Consider the following 19,762-nt stretch of genomic DNA (forward strand, 5'->3'; position numbering starts at 1 on the left):
AACCATTGAGATAATGTACTTGTAATCATTTTGGGCACACTGCCATTTATCCAGAGACCATTCTAAAGAGAGTTGGAACACTGTTTGGCACACCATGCCCCTGGTGTGTATCACCAACGTACGTACTTCATGGCTGAGCACATTAACAGTTGGTGGGAATTTGCACTGACAGTAGCAGTAATCAGTGTGGGAGGAGGGCGGAGGGAGGATGGTGACTCCTTTTATTTGTGTTCAAAATATTTTATTAACTTTAAAATTGAGAAGACAATACAAAGAATAATACCAAAAAAGGTACATAATACAAAAATATCATGTGAAATTGTCATATAGAGATGTACCTGTAAAAAGAATAGTTTATATTCATATAGTAAGTGCACATAGAACTTAAAAAATTAAGGCAACAACATTAGCCACTTCATAAATATGGCGCATTATAGGACAAGTAAGATTAACCCTGAAATAACATTTGGAAACATTTACATATGCAATCATCAACCAGTTTCCAAAACATTTGGAAGGACATGGTGTTAGTAGAAGAACCATTACACGGATGAATGGGCACCTAGTCTAGTGAAAGTGACCCAAGACTACTAAGTATGAACTGATAATAGAGCTGAATCTTTCCAATTTGATGTAATTGATTTAGCAACGGAGGATAATAGGAAGTACAATAATTTGCTATGAAAAACAGATAATTTGTTGGACAAAGAAAAAGATTTACAATCAAGTAATTCATAAGAAAAGGTATCAGAAAAGGGAAATATCTTTGGAATGGTAATCCAAACCTCCTTCCGAAACTCTGAACTACCTTTACAATCAAATAAAACATGTTTTAAAGAACCGGAAACCACATTGCAATGCAAACATAATGGAGTATCTAAATGTTTGGCTTCAAATAGTATACATGGTGTCCGTAAACAGTTGAATAGAATAAAAGTATTTGACATAAATCAACATGGAGCCAGCCAGAAATATTTGATAACCAAACTTTCCTCCAAGTTTCCACAGAAAAAGCCCAGAAAAGTTCTTTATTCCAAAAATTGCTAATAAGCATTAGATTACTGTCCCCAATATTATTTTTGTTGTGTAAAGTTAGAAACTGTATGTGAAGAAATACTAAAAGCATTTAAACACATTTCTGAATCGAGAGTGTAGCCTTGCAAATTGTGTTTGGAGAACCATTGAGCATGGCATTACAAAATAATTCATTTTTAGATACATATGCTGATGTTAATAAAAATGTATGCTGTAAAACTGAAAAAGATAAAAAGCTTCCTCCTCACAAATATCATTTAGATTAAAAATGCCAGCATAAAACCAAGATTTCCAGAATTTTAATATTATGATCAAATTTTATTAGTGTATTGTACCATTGAGGTGTTTTAGATGCAGAATTAGGTGACAGAAATAAAGAATTAAAATCATATACAATTAGTTTAGTAGATTTGATAATAGTTGTGGATTTTACAAGCAAATTGGGATTAGACATGGATTACAATGCTGGTAAGGGAAATGGAAAAACGTGTTCAGTTTTAAGCCGTTTAGACAAACTGATAGAATCTAGTTGTTGGAACCATAAAGTTCCTTGTTTTAATATCGAAGCTTTATGGTTTTAATAAAAATCTCGTAAACCAAGCCCACAATTGAATATGGCTATTTTGAGTTCAACATAATCAAGTCGTGGGGGTTGTTATTCCAAATGAATTTTGAGATGATTCTATCCAGTTTCCTATAGAAAGTGAAAGATAGTTGTAAAAGGAGCATGGATAGAATACAAACTATTTGGGGGTAATGACCACTTTGATAGATTCAGTTTCCCCCACAAGTGAGATGTAGCAAGGACCACTGATTAATTTTATCTGTCATTTTTAAAGTAACTATTCAGAGTTTACTGTAGTAGTATGTTGAATAGAATGTGAGAATTGAAGGCTTAAGAATTTTATTTTTCATTTTTGTCAGAAAATGTAGAGTGGACATTTATAGAAAAAATTATGTTTTATTATTATTTAAATTATAACCAGAACACAAGAATAGTCGCGTAAGAGCAAGAATGTTAAATATAGTTATATTTGGGTTATTAATAAATATTACATTGTCTGCATATGCAGAAGCTGTAGGATTAATATTTTGTATATGTAATCCCTGAATCTCATTTAAATTTAAAATACGTTTTTGTAAAGTTGACAATGAGCAACCTTGTCTGGTTACCCTAAAAAGGGGAAAATAATTGGAAAAGTGCCCATTAATAAAATGTTTTGCAGAGGTTAGGAATAAAGAGCCAAGATCATTTTAATAAATGACTCACCAAAATTAATGACCAATAGGGTTTGGAATAAAAATTGCCAGTGAACCATATCGGACTCCTCCTCAGTGTCAATATGGAAGGCCAGAAGGAAAAGGTAAGAAAGGAATCATTTCAAAAACATGAAACAAAATTCTTGTATTATTAACAGTGGTCTGTTTTTCATAAAACCTGTTATTTTCATGAGCAATCATAGAGATGGTCAGATCTCTAAAATATGCTGTAAAAGCATCCCATTGTACAATATCCGACGCCACATCATCAGTATTACGAGAAAAATATGACTCCATAACACACCGTATTTTAGTCTTACTATCATTATTAAGAGCGATGTCAGTATTTATACGCCATCTCCACTTGGAAACAGATTAATTATCTAATTGTAAACACAGTGAAATCATAGCATGGTCGGATTCCCCAATATTGACAATAACAAGATTAGCGATAGAACACACTAAATTTCTTGACGTTAGTTGATAAAAAGTTTGTGAATACAAGTTATGAGTTTTGACAAAACATGTAACTCTTTGTGTGGGAAAATGAAGTCGCCAGATGTCAATCAATAAGGTAAATATTTTTAAACAAAGCTCCAAATCAATGTTTCCCAAACTGTAGGTCTTGGCTCACTGGTGGATGGCAAGCTGACTTTTGGTGGGTCGCAAAAGTACAAGCAATAAATAAAGATGCCTTTACATTCTGTATTTAGCTTATCACATAGCTTCGCTTTAAAAACTTAGGTCAAATGTCAGCGTATGTCTTCTAATAAATTGCTGCTTGGTGTTCACAAATTCCTCTCAGTTTGATATTGGAGAAAGAAACAAAGTGAATTATGTGAAAGAAAAGGCTGTTGGATGTCATTTGTTTGTAACACACAACAAAACGTAAGTACCTGTAAATGAAATGTACACATTCAGCAGTTAGGAAAGCAAAAATTAAGCACTTTTTTTTTTGTTGTAATTTTGAAGTGTGATGGAAACGAAGATTTTAATAAGATCAAAACAAATCAAGACATTTTACTTGATGATGCACAAATGATAAATAGTCACTAAAACCCAATTTCCGCACATTATCATTTTTGTGCAGTATAGTTTATCAGTAAAATTGTGTCTGTGTACATTCAGTGGCCATTTCAATGGAAATAGTGCTGTATGTAAATGACAGGGCCCTACCACGCAATGCTTTAGTTACATTAAAACATTGCTGCCTCATGTCCATAACAGCTAGGTGGGTCACAGACTGTTCTGAACACAGGCTCTCTTCAGAAACACCATTTAGAGATCTTTACGCTCCTCCAAGAGAGGGATATTGACATACTGGCACTCACAGAAACCTGGATGGGGGACGCATCGACCCCCGACATTATCGCTGCATTACCAGGGAACTTTGATGCCTTCTGGCACAATAGGCAAGATAACCGAAGAGGAGGGGGAGTGGCGATTCTCTTTAACACCAGGCTCATGGCCACCAAGATAATCGCAGAGATAACACAGATATCCTGGGAGTTAAAATTACCTCTAAATCCTCCTGCCTCCTGACAGTTTACCTCCCTCCCCCCCCCCCCCACACAGATGCAACCCCTGGTTTCAATGACCATTTTGCTGAGACCAAGTCTGACCTCAGTACACGATACCAAAGACTCATGGTGGTTGGAGATTTTAATTTCCACTGGGAGAAGGAACCACGGGAGCCGCAGGCAAAGCAGGTTGACACGGTAATGTTTAATCTGGGGCCTCATCAATTGGTGAATCGCCCTACTCACACCAAAGGGCACACCCTAGATTTAGTCTGGTCATCCAACCACCTTGACAGGCTAATAAATATTCAACCGTGTGCCTGGTCTGACCATTCACTAATCTCCTGCTGGGTCCCGTTGGATAGTTCTCCTGCACAACTCCCGCCTGAGTGGAGGAGAGTACGGAGCTGGCACAAAATTCAGGCAATCTAGTGGACACACTACACAGGCTACCCGTACCTAAATTTGAGGAGGGCAAAATTGACATAGAAAGCCAAACCCTTAGTCATACTCTACAATCGGCCATCGATCAATTAGCACCGGAACGTAGAGAAAGAACGAGACTTAAAAGCAAGGTGGCCCCCTGGTTCAATGAGGCACTGAGGGAAAGTAAACAGAGCCTTCGCAAAGCCGAGAGACGGTGGTGGAAAGCCTACGACCCCACTGAGCTAACTACCTACAAAGCTACACTAACTCTCCATAAAAAATGCGTTACTACCAGGAAAGCCGAGTACTATGAGGCACGTATAATAGATGCTCCAAACAAACAAAAGGAAACTTTTAAGATCCTAAATCAACTCAGCAAAAAGGCTGACGTAAAATCTGCAGCAGCACCCTCCGACTGTAATGCACTACAGACTTTATTTCTCCAGAAAGTAACAGACATTCTCCTGGAGATTGATAAATCCCCCATCACCCTGAGCGCCGTGGAGTTGTCTACACCCCAGCTCCCCTCTGGCCAGCTCCTCACTAGTTTCCCTCCACTAGACCCAGAATCTCTGACGGCCCTGTTCAACAGAACCAAATCAGGCTCCCCGGCAGACCCATGCCCGCCAAGGATCTTTCGGATGGCCCTGAACGCCCAAATTCTCACCCTCTTGAATAACTCCCTGGCGACCGGTCAAGTCCCCTCCAACTTGAAGGAGGCTAGAGTTACCCCTCTTGTAAAGAAACCGGGAGCTGATCAGACCGAGCTGAAAAATTATAGACCTATCTCCCAGCTCCCGTTCCTGGCGAAGTTTGTGGAGCAACATGTCCTGAAGATAACCTCAGCGTTCCTGGAGGAACACGAGCTACTCTAACCTCACCAGGCTGGGTTCAGAGCCCACCATAGTATGGCGCTAGTCATGCTATCTGTACTAGACGATCTCAGGATGAAGGCCGATAACAAAGAGTCGAGCGCCCTGATTCTTTTAGATCTTTCTGCGGCGTTCGATACGGTCAGCCACACAACACTACTGACCCGGCTGACGGACATGGGCTTTCGGGGGCACGCCTACAATTGGCTAGAATCGTTTCTATCGGGACACGCGCAGAGGGCCCAACTTGGCGATCAGGTATCAGAAAAGGGCAACATCTCCTGCGGGGTCCCTCAGGGCTCCGCACTATCCCTGCTCCTTTTCAACATATACCTGCAGCCGCTGGTGGCCGAGCTAACCAATATGGAATGCTGGGTTTTCAATTACGTGGAAGATACTCAGCTCATCCTGAGTATCGAAAACTCTGTCCGTGCCCAAGAGTCAGCCCAGAACATCCTCAGGTTTACAATAAACTGGATGACTGCAAACTCCCTAAAAATGAATCCGGATAAAACCAAAGTCCTAGCCATTCTGGCAAAAAACAACCCATGGAGCGGCCTGTTTTGGCCCCAACAGTTAAGGGCCTCTCCCAGCCAATCGCCAGTTGTAAAAAGATTGTGAATCAAGATAGACTCCGAACTCTCTATGACTAACCAAGTCAATTCGGTGGTGGGCACATGCATTGGTCTTCTAAGAGAGCTGAGGGAACTGGTTCCCCTGCTCTGTTTCATCTGTGAAAACTATTGTATCAGCAACTATCATCTCGCGACTCGACTATGGCAACGCGCTTTGTCAGGCTCCCCCAGAAACGTACGAACAAACGAAGAACTCACGCCAAATTGCACTGGCTGCCTGTCAAGCAAAGAGCGAAATTCAAGGGAATGCATCACCCATAAAGCTCGTTACGGACACGCCCCAGGGTACATAAGGGAACGCCTAATCAATTATGTGCCAAGGCGGGTGCTTCACTCAGCAGAAGCCGCCCAGCTGGCATGCCCGCTGGGTAACTTTGCTTCCAAAGGAGGGCGAGCTTTCTCGGTCCTTCTGCCACAACTCTGGAACCAGTTGCCCGATACCCTCCGTAAAGAATCTGGTCTGCTTCCCTTCCGGAAACAGCTAAAAACCTTCCTTTTTAGGGAAGCATTAGACACGTCCTAATACTTCTCAATACCATTGAGACCACCTCACCCGGATGCTGTTTTTCTTCTTCCAAAGCGCTAAGAGACCTGTTGGTGTACATGCGCTATACAAGAATACAATAACATAACGTTTGTCATTGTGAAAATTGGATTGTGGTTCTAACAAGTTTGGGAGGCTCTGCTCTAAGTGATTGGAAAGCTTTAGGAGGTCTGAATTTAGTGGAAGAGTCTTATCAAGAAGAGGGTCACATATTAGATCACAATCCCCAACTACAATAAGGGGAATGTTGCCAAGTTTGAGAATTTCAGAAGTAATATGTTGCCAATGTTTGGGTCATCAGCTGCAGGGCCATAAATATTAATGAAATGTAAAACAAATGTATCTATTCTATCCTTAACAAGTAAGTATCGACTGTCGGTATTGGAATGTTTGTCTAAGATCTGTAGTTTGAGGTTTTAAAAAAAATATGATTGTGACTCAGTTTTTTTTTAAAACCGCTGACCAGAGTGGAAATAAGATTCCCAACCCATTTTTTTTATTATTGTAAGATATTTTGCCATCAGCACGAGTCTCTTAAAGGAAACAAATGCCAGTTTTATGTCTAGCCAATTATTTGCTTACGTTTAACTGGATTTCTTAAACAGTTAACATTAAAAGAGAGCATTTTAATCTGTTTTGAATTATCCATGAAATAAAACAAAAATACGGAGATGTAAAACTATTTGGAAAATCAAGATATCAAGCAAAATGGCATTGAAATTAAAGACACGAAAGTAGCTGTGAAAAGTAAAACTTAGAAAGCAGAATAGACAAAAGACCACATGGACAAAACAGTTATTGATAAATGTGAGTCACATGTGTGTACAAGATAAACCACATGCAATCCACATCCAATGCACAAATCTTTTAGAAGCAGGCCTACTTGCATGTCTCCCGGAATAAAGGGCATATAGTAATGCCTGTTTTCATCGTGTCCATCAGTGATTCAAAAGCAAGAGGAGCGGAGTTCCGTTATTATTACATAGACACTGGTCACATGCCGCACAGTAAAAATGCAAGACATGGGACACTCATTTCATGCCACTAAATGCAAACATGACTCATGTCAGGGAACTGCAACCAGTATTATAGTTTCAACATCCTAAAAAACAAATAGTAGAAACCCAGTAGGTTTTTGGGAAAACACATTGGTTTTCCCCATTTTTCCTAAGGAAACAGGATTGTTGTAAATAATAGAAGATGACAGAAGAAACATTACAAACAACTTAATTAGTAGGTAGCAACTATGACTATTTGCAGTCGCCAGACAGTATTAAATCATGACAAGTATAAGGACACTGCTAATCAAGTACCAGTAGGCTGACGTATACATTCTGTTTATACATCAAACTGCTCCCACAGCATTATGATGTTGCAATTATCTTGTGGTCATTAATTTCCAATCTTACATATAGGTGCTCTCAATAAACATGAGATTGTATGGGGTACGAAGGGGATTAGGCTTGAGAACAAAAAGCGCCCCTTAACCCCTTCAGTGCCCATGACGAGCTGGACTCGTCATGGGCTGCGGTGGCGCTGTGCCCATGACGAGTCCAGCTCGTCATGAACTCCGCCCGCTAATGAGAGGCGCGGCACTGGGCGGGGAAAGGGGCGGGCATGCAAGGGGTTAATGATGACAATGCCAAAAACCCCACATCTCTCAGTAGGCAAATGAATTATGTAACGTAAAAACGTCACATGCGTCTGTATGCACGTCTGAGAACACGGCCCCACCCTTGCCACTGAGGACAGCAAACGCGTTGGAATAACACGCTTATAAACAGCGAGCAAACAAACGCTTAACACTGACGGAGCGGTGGAAATCTAGGTATTAACAGCGGCATGGTACCCTTGACGTGGTAAGAACCAGATTCTTATTCATGACTACAGGGGGCGAGGACATAAGGTCACACAATAATAATCACTTTACATGATTGCTGTTTTGTCTACAGGGACGTGTCTTACTAGCCCTTAAATGGTGCAATATACATTTTTGAGGTAAGCACCTGCATTACATGCTCATCTATGTACAAATGTCCACATCATTAAAGTTTGCAGTGGACTGGACTCTATTAATGTGTGCATGGTAATTCACATTGCTACCCAGTTTGTGATGCACGTTAGTGTTAAATACAAGATGTCTTCGACTGAGAAATGTGTGCATTTAGTGGCATGCAATGAGCCTTCCATGACTTGCATTTTTCCTCTGCTGTATGTAACCAGTGTCTTATAATGATAACTTAATTTTATTGAACTCATCTCCTCTTGCTTCTGAATCGCTGATGTACATGATGATAACAGGCATTCCAATATGCCCTACATACTGCCACATCACACCTCACCTCGGGCATCTCCACTGGCTCGCATAGAAGAGATGTCAATTCAAGCTGCTGACCCACTCACACAAGGCTCTATACAACCAAGTACCGCCCTACATTAAACACCACCTGAACTTCCTCCAACCGCCGCGAAGACTACGCTCTGCTTCACTTTTACTTGCCCAGACTCCCCAGACTCCCCACATCTACTGAAGGAGAAGTGGAGGATGCTCCTTCTCCCAAATCACAGTAAAGACATGGAACAGCCTTTCGATGCAACTCCGTACCTTCACCTCACTTCCTGAATTCCGAATGACCCTCAAAACCTGGCTGTTCGAATAAGCCTCCAGGACCTGCAAGCGCCTGGATACCCTATTTGGTGATTTGACGCACTTTATTAATAGTGATTGATTGATACCTATAAGGATTTAAACATTTGTGCTAGAAATGACTTTAAAGAATCATAAACAACAGTAGGAGCGTGGGATAGTGTGTATGGCTGGAATCTCCTGTGGGAGTTCCCATGCACATAACGAACTCTGGCACTATGTAGGATGTAATACTCTTCAAATCTCCAGGCCCACTTGCTTGTGCAATGGAAAGGGAGTTCTTAGCTTCTCTTCTTTGAGGGTTGGAGGCCTCTCGGGAGGCGGCGGCCATTTCTATCTCTTTTGCTGTTACATCTTTCATTTCTGCACTTCGGGGATCTAGTTTTCATCTGTATCTGAAACTGCAACGATGGCTGAGTAGCTCCAAGTGTTCGACTTTGAGCATCTGGTTCGGTATCCGAGTTGTCCCTTGTGATATCATATAATCAGGCTGCGTCTTCCCTACCTACGAAAAGCTGAGTCTTAGTTTTATACTCCAATGCAATCCAGATTGGGAAGGTCCAACCATATTTGGTGTAACTGTTCTTTTTCATTATATGCATAATTGCCCAGGAGAGTTGTCGACTCATAAGGGTGGCTGGAACAATACCTTGGTAAAGCTCACATGTGTAGTCCCAGAATACTACAGGCTGCGCGTAAGATACATTCTTGTATCTTGAAGCTGTGTAGCCTGACGAGGTTGTCTCCAGGTTTCCATATGTCTTCAGGTAGTCTCTGCTGTTCGGGTCCTACCATGTGTGCCCTCTCAATGCAAATTTCTGGGTGTGAATCCACAAATTCTTCAAGCCACAAATCTACTCCTATAGGTAAGTAACTTATTTCATTCCGCAACATGAATATTGGGCATTGACGTGCGGTGCTTTGATTTTATAGTTGTATACTTTTCACTTGGGAGGCTGGGATTACCAGAATGTTTATTTGCAAGTAGTTTTGAACACCCATTTTCCCACTTGAGCATCTTTACTGGATTGAATGTCTACACTGTAATGTTTTCCGAAGGTACGCATAGAAGATTGTGTGGCTACTATGTAAATGTTGTTTAGGGATATTAGTCAGGAAAGTGAGAAATGCTTCCTTCTTGTAGTGTGCTCTTGGTTTTTCTCCCAATGTTATGTCTGCTATTTTGTGACATATATGAATTGTTTTGACCAGCCATCTCACATTAGTTCTTTGGCGATCGGGGAACCTCTTATTCTTTGTGCTAAGGAGATAAAAAACTGCTTCCCCTTTGTGATTGTTTTTGATTTTTGTAAGTAATACATAATTGCCCTTCCAAAATTATTTTTGATTTTTGTAAGTAATACATAATTGCCCTTCCAAAATCCAGCATCTGTAGGGCTCTCTATGCCTGCGTTTTAGGCTGCTGGAAGAATGCAGGTAATTGTATGGCTTGGTCAACATGAAAATGTGTTGCTACTTTGGTTTGTTTAGTGTTGGTAGCTCCTAGAGAAAGCTATTTGCATTCATTGTTTAAAAGGCAAAATATATGCACTATATATTATAGAAACCTTTGCAAGTTGCCTCATCTTTTTTAAGTGATGTGCATAGATACACCATGCACGTGTAATATTGCGTAATTGAACTATCCACACACTTCTGTTGAAGTCAGTGCTTAGTTAGTAAATATTTAAAATACTTGCTATTGAGATTTTTCAACCTGAGTATTTGTGCTACCCACACAAGGAACTCTATACAATCATACACAACACTTTTCTTTGAAAGGTTTAGAACATCCAGAGCATCATATCTGCCCAACTGTCTAGCCCCAAAACACCCCAAATTTGTTTTTTCTAGGAAACTTCCCCAACATCCAAAACGCTCTATTGTACCTTGTACTTGGAGCCCATTTGTCAAAAAAAGGTAAAGCTCTGCTCTAAAGTCTAAAACCCACACAGGCCAAGCAGACGAGATTATGTCTCTGTCAACGGGGTGTACTCACCTACTTGATAAACTGGTGGCAGACATCATTAACCATTTCCTACTCCATGAACTGAAGTAGTTTGTTCAGATCTGTTTGATTAAAAGAAACAGAATTTTGTAATCATCCTCCAGCTCTCCAGACTATTGGAGGACCATTGCCTGCTGTTTCTTGAACATTTAATTGAGTCTCATCGCATAAAAGATGCCACAACAGTAGTTTATGTTTGCCCCTAGGTCTGCTGCCTCTCTTTGAATTGCGGGCACCTTTTGACTGGGTCAACCTAATCATTCTCATTGATCACATCCGGAGCCAGATTCGTCACTCAAATTGTGCAAGCCCAGTTGATGACACAACCTAGAAACAAATTCTGAATTTGAAATTGATACTGTGGCTGAGAGTGCTTTCTTACAACACTGACTGCTGCTCAGAATTGTTCCCTATATTCCACGAGACCAGGGTGCCCCTGTAGCAATGGAGATTATCAGTGCCAAACCACACTGTGCTAATGCTTCATTTTCTGACCTTCCTGATTAACTCCTTCAAGAAATAAGCACCTTATTGTCGGGCTTTTGAAAGAAGTTTACATCACTCCTGAGGTAAGAGAAGTGGTCACACCACGCAGATCTCACCACTCCAATATTTCCACGTCCTGTCCAGAATACTATTCAAAGTGCTAGAGACTTACAATTGACTTGCTGCACCTCTGTGTCATCCAGATCCCAATATAGTCCATCGCTTACTCCTTCCGCAGATTCTCTCAAAATTGCTTTTCCCTATTCTGTGGGTCAGTCTCTTCCTTGGTGAGTACTCCTCATATAGAGATAAAGCAGTTGCTTATTTGTGCTGCAAGTACCATAACCTAATTTATAAAGATTTATTGCAGCAGGAAACTGTATTACATCACCACACATTCACCACTGCACAGGAATAAGGTTTGTGCAGTGATATTGGCTGAAATGTTGGTGAATATGTGTTTGCACAAAGCTGAGGAGCCTGCTCCAGTATCATCCAGCTGGTTTGTTTTCCTGTTCGCAGAGAGGAATGGACCGAAGCCATACAAGCAGTGGCGGACAGGCTTCAGAGACAGGAAGAAGAAAGAATGAGCTGCAGTCCAACGTCACAGATGGACAACATAGAGGAGGAGATGGATGCTACCACGACCCATCATAAAAGAAAGGTATGACAGAAGACGGGTTTGAAACCTTTCTAATGATAAATGTTACCAAATGCATTGCTGGTCCTAACAGTAGGATAGACTTTTTCTTATCCTAGAAAAGTCTAATTCATATGAGGGCTTGAGAGAGAAAATTATTGAAGGTTAATGAGTAATACCTTGGGAGCAAATATGTATTTATGTATGTGATATTTGTATAGCATAAACGTAGCTAAAAGGCAGCGAAGTTCTATACAGAGTCAAAGGCAAGCATGCGGTCAACAAGCGACTGGAGAAGCTGCTGGCTATGGACTATTAATTCATTGTGTTAAAATGTTCTTGAAGGCGATGTGTCATCAGCTCTTTCTTACATTGTAGCAGATTTAGGGCTGTCCTGATGGATACAAGGGTGTTATTCCAGATCCTGGATGCATAAAAAGAAAAGGCCTGCTGTCTAGTTTTTTTTTTTTCACACTTTCCTGTTTGATGGTGTCCTGGTTAAAAGACAAGAGACCCTTTATTCAAAGCTGCTCAATGCATTTTACCTTCTAAGCAAATATACATAGTTTGCCAATACAACTTTATGCTGCTGTATTTGCCATAGACTAGGATTAGGCATATCTTCCTAAGAATTTAGACTAGGTGAGCCCAGTTACGTGGCATCGCCATGTAATCTGTAGTTCTGTACAACCCTGGCATGCATCAAGTACGTAATCCCTCAGAGCTCCCCTACGCCCCTTGTTCTATAAGCTATACCTCAATTTACCGGATGGCTAGCATTAATCTTAAAGGTCACCAAAACAACCCAGTCACATGCTTAATTGTCACAACACTAGCTTCTGAATCCGATTGGGTGAATGGGCATCACTCATCTCACACAACAACAGGACTGAGTCAGATGAGTCCTGCGGTTGCAGTGTTCTGCCCCTGCTCGACACGCTGGGTAAAGAAATCTGTAGAAGAGCAAATTCTCATTGATCGGAAGAATAAATCGTATATGAACCCTTATTCATTGCCAACTTTGTGGCTAGAAGAACACTTCCTATTGCATTCAGAAGAATCTTGGGAACTTTATTTGGGACAAACAGACACCTTGAGTTGCAGAGACTCATAAATTATAAACACTCCCTCAAGGAGGTCTGAGAGTTCCCAAGGTTACCAGATACATCCTCATGGACCAATTAATGCCTGCTGTCTCATGGTCTTCACTTAAACGAGATAAACCCTGGGGTAGGTTGGCTCAAGAAGCAAGTAAGGTGCTCCTGAATTATCTGTTATGGGTGCCTCACAGCCCTAAAAACTTCAGGAGTGCCTTTGATCGCCACCAAGATCCCTGTAACCTATCGAAAAAAGACCATGCGCACTCGAGAAATTACGAGCTACCAACTCACCTTACCCAATGGTAGATAATGCAAATTTCCTGTCAGGCACCATGGATATGGGATATTTGAGGGCCAAAGGACACCTCATTGTATTGAGTTTTTAACAGTTTTCCTAAGCACCTCTTAACTTATTTTTCTAGGACCATGTATTTAGATTAACCCTTATGTATCTTGTAATTACTAACTTCAAAAATATCCCATGTTTGGAAGTATGCTATTTTGATAGTAGTATCGCGCTCCAATAGACTTTTGTAACTTGTTCCAGTATCCCCGACCTTCTCTTGCAGCTCTTAGATGTTTTCATCCACTTTGATGCCTCCATATCCACTGTGGATTCATTTTTATTTATATATTTATTTATATTTATAGAGTTTTATATAGTGCGGACTTGACCCTTGGGTATCAGAGTGCTTCACAGTTACATGTGGAACATTTGTAATACAGTGCGGATAACAGCATTAATATATATAATATTCCTGTACATGATTTTTATCAATTTCTTTTACAAAGTGTAATAGTATTTCTATACACATGGTTCTGATGTCCTTTCCGAGAGTTCTCCATCAGACACTTGCACGGTCGACGTTTGGGTGTTAGTTACGATGCTAAGGTGAACAGTGTAGCCTATGGAGGGAACTTGCTCGAAGAAGGCCTGTCACTCATGTAAGCTGCCTCGCATGGTGTAAAGGAGTTGTGTGCTACTGCCTGTCCAGCATAGCTTCCATCCAGTTAATTTTCCTGGTCAGGGCTATAGGTATATTTGAAATGATTAAGTAGTTAGTGCACTCAACAAAACTATAAGCGGATAATTATTCTATTCAATGTGATAGTGCCTGATGTTATGTTCTCTCAGAAAGCTTTCATCTTTCTTTTATGTGAAAAGGGAAACGTATACCTTCCATATTCATTAAGGTATGCCAAGCCCTCATATTTCTCCCACATGAATGGGAATGATGGGCCGTAGAGGTTTGAAACTTTTTTAGTGGCCGACCAAAAACCAGACCAGAGTACTGGAAGAGCTGGGGAACAAAGAATATTAGGTAAATTGGAAAAAGTGCGATTCCCATAGATGGTCAGCCACATGGGTAGAACCAGAATTACAGAGCAGAATATTAATTGCTGCCAAATCAGTGATCAAAGTAGTGCCAGTCGCACATGTCTGGTCATCAAAATGAAGATTCAAGTCACCCAAGATGGTGAAATTGACGGCGTCCAGAAGGTAGGGAGCACTAAGATCAGGAAATGATGTAGCCCATGGCCCAGCAGGCCCAGGGAGGCGATAAAGCAAAATCCCTGAGAATGTAAACTGGGGGGTCAAGGCAAGTTTAAATAGAGTGGCCTTGCATCCCCTAACGGGTAAATCTTCGAATTTACACATATACGAGTTGTTATAAATAACCAAAATGCCTCCCCACATTTTTAATTCCCTATCTTTCCTCACTATCGCATAGTTAGAAGGCAAAGCAGATGCTACATTAGGGCCAGAGCTCCTATGCAGCCATGTTTCTGTAAGGAAAATAGCGTCAGGCTGCTCACTTACCAGGTCAAAGATATCCGCCTTGTGCTCAGGAAGAGAGGGGCAAATAATATTGAAAAGGGTGAATTCTTTGTTGAGTGAATTGCTACTTTTTAAAAAGGAATTTTTCTGTGCATTATTATTAAGGGGAGTAGTAACAAAAGAGTTATGTTCTTTATAAGTCTGTGTATCAAATGCAAAGCTACAACAAATACAACTAAAACCAGTAGTTTCCAGAGTGATTACAGTACAAACATGGTACGGCATACTACGGAGAGCCAACAACTGTTTGTGGGAATAGCTAATAGTAATCCTCTTAATAGGAGCAGGGGTCGTGGCCCCTGGACTCGTCCGGGCGCGGACGGGCGCAGACAGGCTTGCTTTAAGCATCTGTTTTATTGCTTTCCCTTTTAAATAAACAGCAGCACAGTACAAAGACAGCGAAAAGCAGCATAACCAGTCAAGGGAGAACATGACTGATCATAAGCAAGGATCATCACACACTTCCTCATTCTTTTTTTTTTTTTGAAACCGTTTATTACAATCTCAAATATATACAGGTATGGGCCTACAACCTTCCGGCCGGCCGCTAAAGTGACAGCAATAAGTGACATATATACAATAAGGCACTTGGCGTTACAGAGACGCTAAAGCAGGAGGTATCAACAACGTTGGCCACATGACTCTGAGCCCACAATACGGTTTCGTTTTATACAACACTAACAACATAAAACCACACCCGCAAGGCAACCCGAGAGCAAGAGTGACAACATATGCTCCTCAAATGGGGGGACCCCAACCATACACTAAAATCGAAGGAGGGGAAGGGAAATAGGTCCGGGACTGGGAAAACACTGTGCCCGGGATTGAGGGAGGGGGTCATCTAGGGGGACGGAGCTGGTGAAGCGGGAGGCAACAATGGCGGCTCGCAAATACCCCCGCGGTAGGCGTTCCAGGGGCCCCACACCTTCAGCCACGCCCCAGGCTTACCCCGCGCCACATACACCACCTTCTCTCGGAACATGCACCAATCCATGTGTTCTTTCCAGGCCGACACTGCCGGGGGCCTCTGGGATCCCCACAGTTGAGCGATGTCACGTTTAGCGATCATATAACCCAGCGTCACCCATCGCGTCTGCGAAACCGAGTAATCGGTTGGTTCCCACACATTCAGCAGGCATCTCCTTGCTTCAGGCACCAGCACGACATGCGTAACCGCTCGCAGGACCTCATGCACACCACGCCAGAATCGCTCCACCCTCGGACATTCCCACAGAATATGTAAAAAAGTCGCCAATGCACCGCACCCACGCTTACACAGTCCATCCTCGGCATAGCCCATACGCAGAAGCCCTGGCCCCGTCATGTACACCCGGTGAAGTATCTTAAGCTGGACGAAACGAAGGCGAGCCGGGATGGCCACCTCCTTCGGGGAGGCCACCGCGGAAATCCAGTCCTCGTCGTCCAGCTCCAACCCATCGGCAACCCAAGCCTCGCGGAGCCCAGTCAGTAAGCCCGAGCGGTCATTAATCAACTTCTTGTAGATGAGGGAGATCGTGCTGTCCGGAACGTGGCCATCTAGCACTCTATCCTCCAATGGGGAGGACTCCGGGATGGCGGCCACGTCTGGGAAGACTGAACCCAGAGCGTGACGGACCTGCAGGTATCGAAAGTATTCACTGCCCTGCAGCTGAAACTCCACCTGCAGTGTCTCAAATGTTTTGAATCCTCCCCTCGTCCAGAGGTCCCCCACTGTACTAATGCCTATCGTATCCCACCTATCGAAGCCCTTCGAGGTCCATAGAGAGCCCAACCTCTCAGATGCATACAACGGTGATGCCCGGGTCAAACGGTCCTTCCATCCCATAGCTGCATTGGCCGCGTGCCATACTCGCACCATGACACGCGTGGGTCCCGTCAGGCGGGAATCGGGCACGCTAGTGTAGAGCGCTCGATTATAATCGCCACCGGGCAGGAGCATCTTGTCCATTTCAAATGCCGGGTTTAAGGCGGGCCCGTAAAGGCCGTGATTAATTGCAGCTAATTGGGAGGCCCAGTAATACCGCTTAATATCCGGGAGGGCAATCCCTCCGTCATACCACGGGAGCGTCAACTTTGCCAGGGCTATACGCGGCCTCCCGTCCCAGAACAGGCGGCGCTGCAAACTCTCCACCTCACGGAAGTAACGCGCCGGGACCAGGTCCATCGAGTTCTGGAGAGCGTACAAGAAGCGCGGCAATGACATCATCTTGAACAATGCCGCCCGGCCGAGCGGCGAAAGCGGCAAGCGCCGCCAGCGCGCGACGTCCTCCTTCAAGCGCTGGAGGGGGGGAAGCAAATTCCGCTCGTAGCGGGCCACCGGGTCCAGCGTAATATAGACGCCCAGGTAACGGAACCCCTGCGAGGCAATCTGGATCGAGCAGCCCCGCGGGAGAACAGGAGCCTCCCCGGAAAGCACATAGATACAGGATTTAGCCCAGTTGATGACAAGACCTGAGTTACGGCCGAAGGAGCGCAGAACATCGACCAGGACAATCAGTGATTTACGCGGGGAGGCTAAGTACAACAGGATGTCGTCGGCGTAGAGGGACACGCGGTCCTCATACTCAGGGGTCCAACGGAGACCACGGATAGAAGGGTGCCACCGCAGCCACTCCGCCAAGGGTTCCAAGGCCAGTGCAAACAGGAGCGGCGACAGGGGGCAACCCTGTCGCGTGCCCCGTCCCAGCACGAATGGGGCCGAGACTCGACCATTCACCACCACCTGCGCCAATGGGTCAGAGTACAACAATTTGACCCAGCTGATGAATCCCGGGCCAAATCCAAATTTCGCCAACATCGCCCAGATGTACGGCCACTCGAGCGTGTCAAACGCCATGGTGGCATCCAAGGACGCCAAGATGGCCGGCTCCCGCACGAATGGAACACGCGCGAGCACCCCGTGCAAGCGCCGCAGGTTAAGGGCCGTGTTGCGATGGGGAATGAAGCCGGACTGGTCTTGGTGGACCAGATCGCCCACCACGCCGACCAGCCGGTTGGCCAGCACCTTGGCGAGGATTTTAGGCTCCGCATTCAAGAGCGAGATCGGCCGATAGGATGTAACCCGGTCTCGCGGTCTCCCCTCCTTGTGGATAACCACGATGGTAGCTAGACGCTGGTCCGGCGGGAGGGAGCCCCGCGAGTGGGCCGCAAGGAACATCGCACGGAGGTGAGGTGCCAGTACATCCGGTCGCAGCTTATACAATTCGATAGGAAGGCCATTCGGGCCCATGGCCTTGCCCGAGGCGACCGAGCGTATGGCGAGGGCGATTTCATCCGAGGTGGGAGCGGCATCCAACGAATCCCTGTCCTCCACTGAAAGCGAGGTCAGCGCGATGTCCCGCAGCAGGGCATGGGAGTCCTCCGACGAGCAGGGAGAGACCGGAGAATATACCTCGCGGAAATAATCCGCGAAGCAAGAAACAATGCCTTCCGGCTCAGTAATTCGTACACCATCCATCCTCTCAATCAGCGGGACCACACGACTAGCTCTCTCCTTCTTATCCAACCACGCAATCAGTTTGCCAGCCTTATCACCCACATCATACAGTCGCCCCTGTTGCTCTCTGCTAAGGCCCCTGGCCGCCTCCGTGACGAGGGCCCTATAGGCCGCCTGTTTAAGGTGTAGAACATGCAGCGCCGCGTCAGTCACCCCACTCCCCAGACCACCCTCCAATTCAGTAATTTCGGCCTCCACCCGGGTCACCTCCTCCTGTGCGCGTCTGCGGGCATGGGAGATAAAGGAGAGGGCCTCCCCTCTGAGAACTGTTTTAAAGGCTTCCCACAGGGAGATAGCCGACGGAACGGACCCCACATTCTCCTCAAAATACCGTTGCAATGATTTAATCAGGTCAGCACGAATAGTGGGGTCACGCAGGTACCAAGCATTGATTGGGCACTTCCTCATTCTTGACAACAGAATCTGCTGATTCATTCCCTGTATCCTATCATCTACCAAATGGCAGTTCTCAGGAAGCACTAATCCCTTGCTAAAAAGGTCCTCATAGAACTTCTAAGAGAATCCCTGCCCCATACTTCCACACTTCAGGGTCTGGGGTACTTCCTTCAGCCTCAGGAATTCAGGCAGTACACTACCACTATAAGTGAAAGCTGTATCCCTACCTCCCTCTTGAGCCATATCAAACTAGGCGTTACCCGAACTGAACCCACTGGTTCCAGCAGTCAGGGTCTATTCACAGCACAGAGTCCGGCTACATTGTACACCCTTAATCTTGTTGCGCATTCATAATTTTGGTGTAAGGGTCTTAGTGTTACATCTAAGCAGACCTTTACATGATTGGGGCCCGAAATGTTCTGCTCAGTTGTATCAATTCTCAAAAAGAAATTGGTATTCTGCCACCACCATTTCATTTCAATAACCCAGAACACAAACAGTAGCCTCATGTCGGAAAAGAGAGCATGTGTGGTGCGTCCTGCCCTGTCACAGGACAGATTCTGGACCTTGGAATCATCATAGACAGGCATAGGGCTCAGCGCATATGCTAGGTTAGCATGCTGGCTGGGCATATAAAAACTAGGATACCAGGTCCCCATGACGTGTGGTCTCACGCCTGTTTCAACGTGAAGGGGACATTTCAGTCCTCTATCTCTTTGTATCTTCTTTATTAGGTGAGTTTTCTTCAAAGTAACGGATAAGATTCCTAGCAAGTATGCCTGTTTCATTGTTTGCAAGGCCAAACCCACTCTTGCATGTCTTCTGAGATGAATTTTGTCACCGTTTCTGGAACTAAT

At 43.9% G+C, this 19,762-nt stretch overlaps 1 protein-coding gene across 1 annotated transcript in view; it reads left to right on the forward strand.

Annotated features, from left to right (window-relative positions):
- The window catches only part of AKT3 (AKT serine/threonine kinase 3), a 740,092-nt gene that overhangs the window by 425,549 nt on the left and 294,781 nt on the right, over positions 1-19,762 (forward strand). The window contains exon 5 of the mRNA XM_085611402.1: positions 11,956-12,097. Coding sequence (XP_085467528.1) covers positions 11,956-12,097 — 142 coding nt within the window. The remainder of the gene's footprint in view (positions 1-11,955; positions 12,098-19,762) is intronic.

Source organism: Triturus cristatus, chromosome 6 (assembly GCF_964204655.1).
Source record: "Triturus cristatus chromosome 6, aTriCri1.1, whole genome shotgun sequence".
Classification (NCBI taxonomy): Eukaryota; Metazoa; Chordata; class Amphibia; order Caudata; family Salamandridae; genus Triturus; species Triturus cristatus.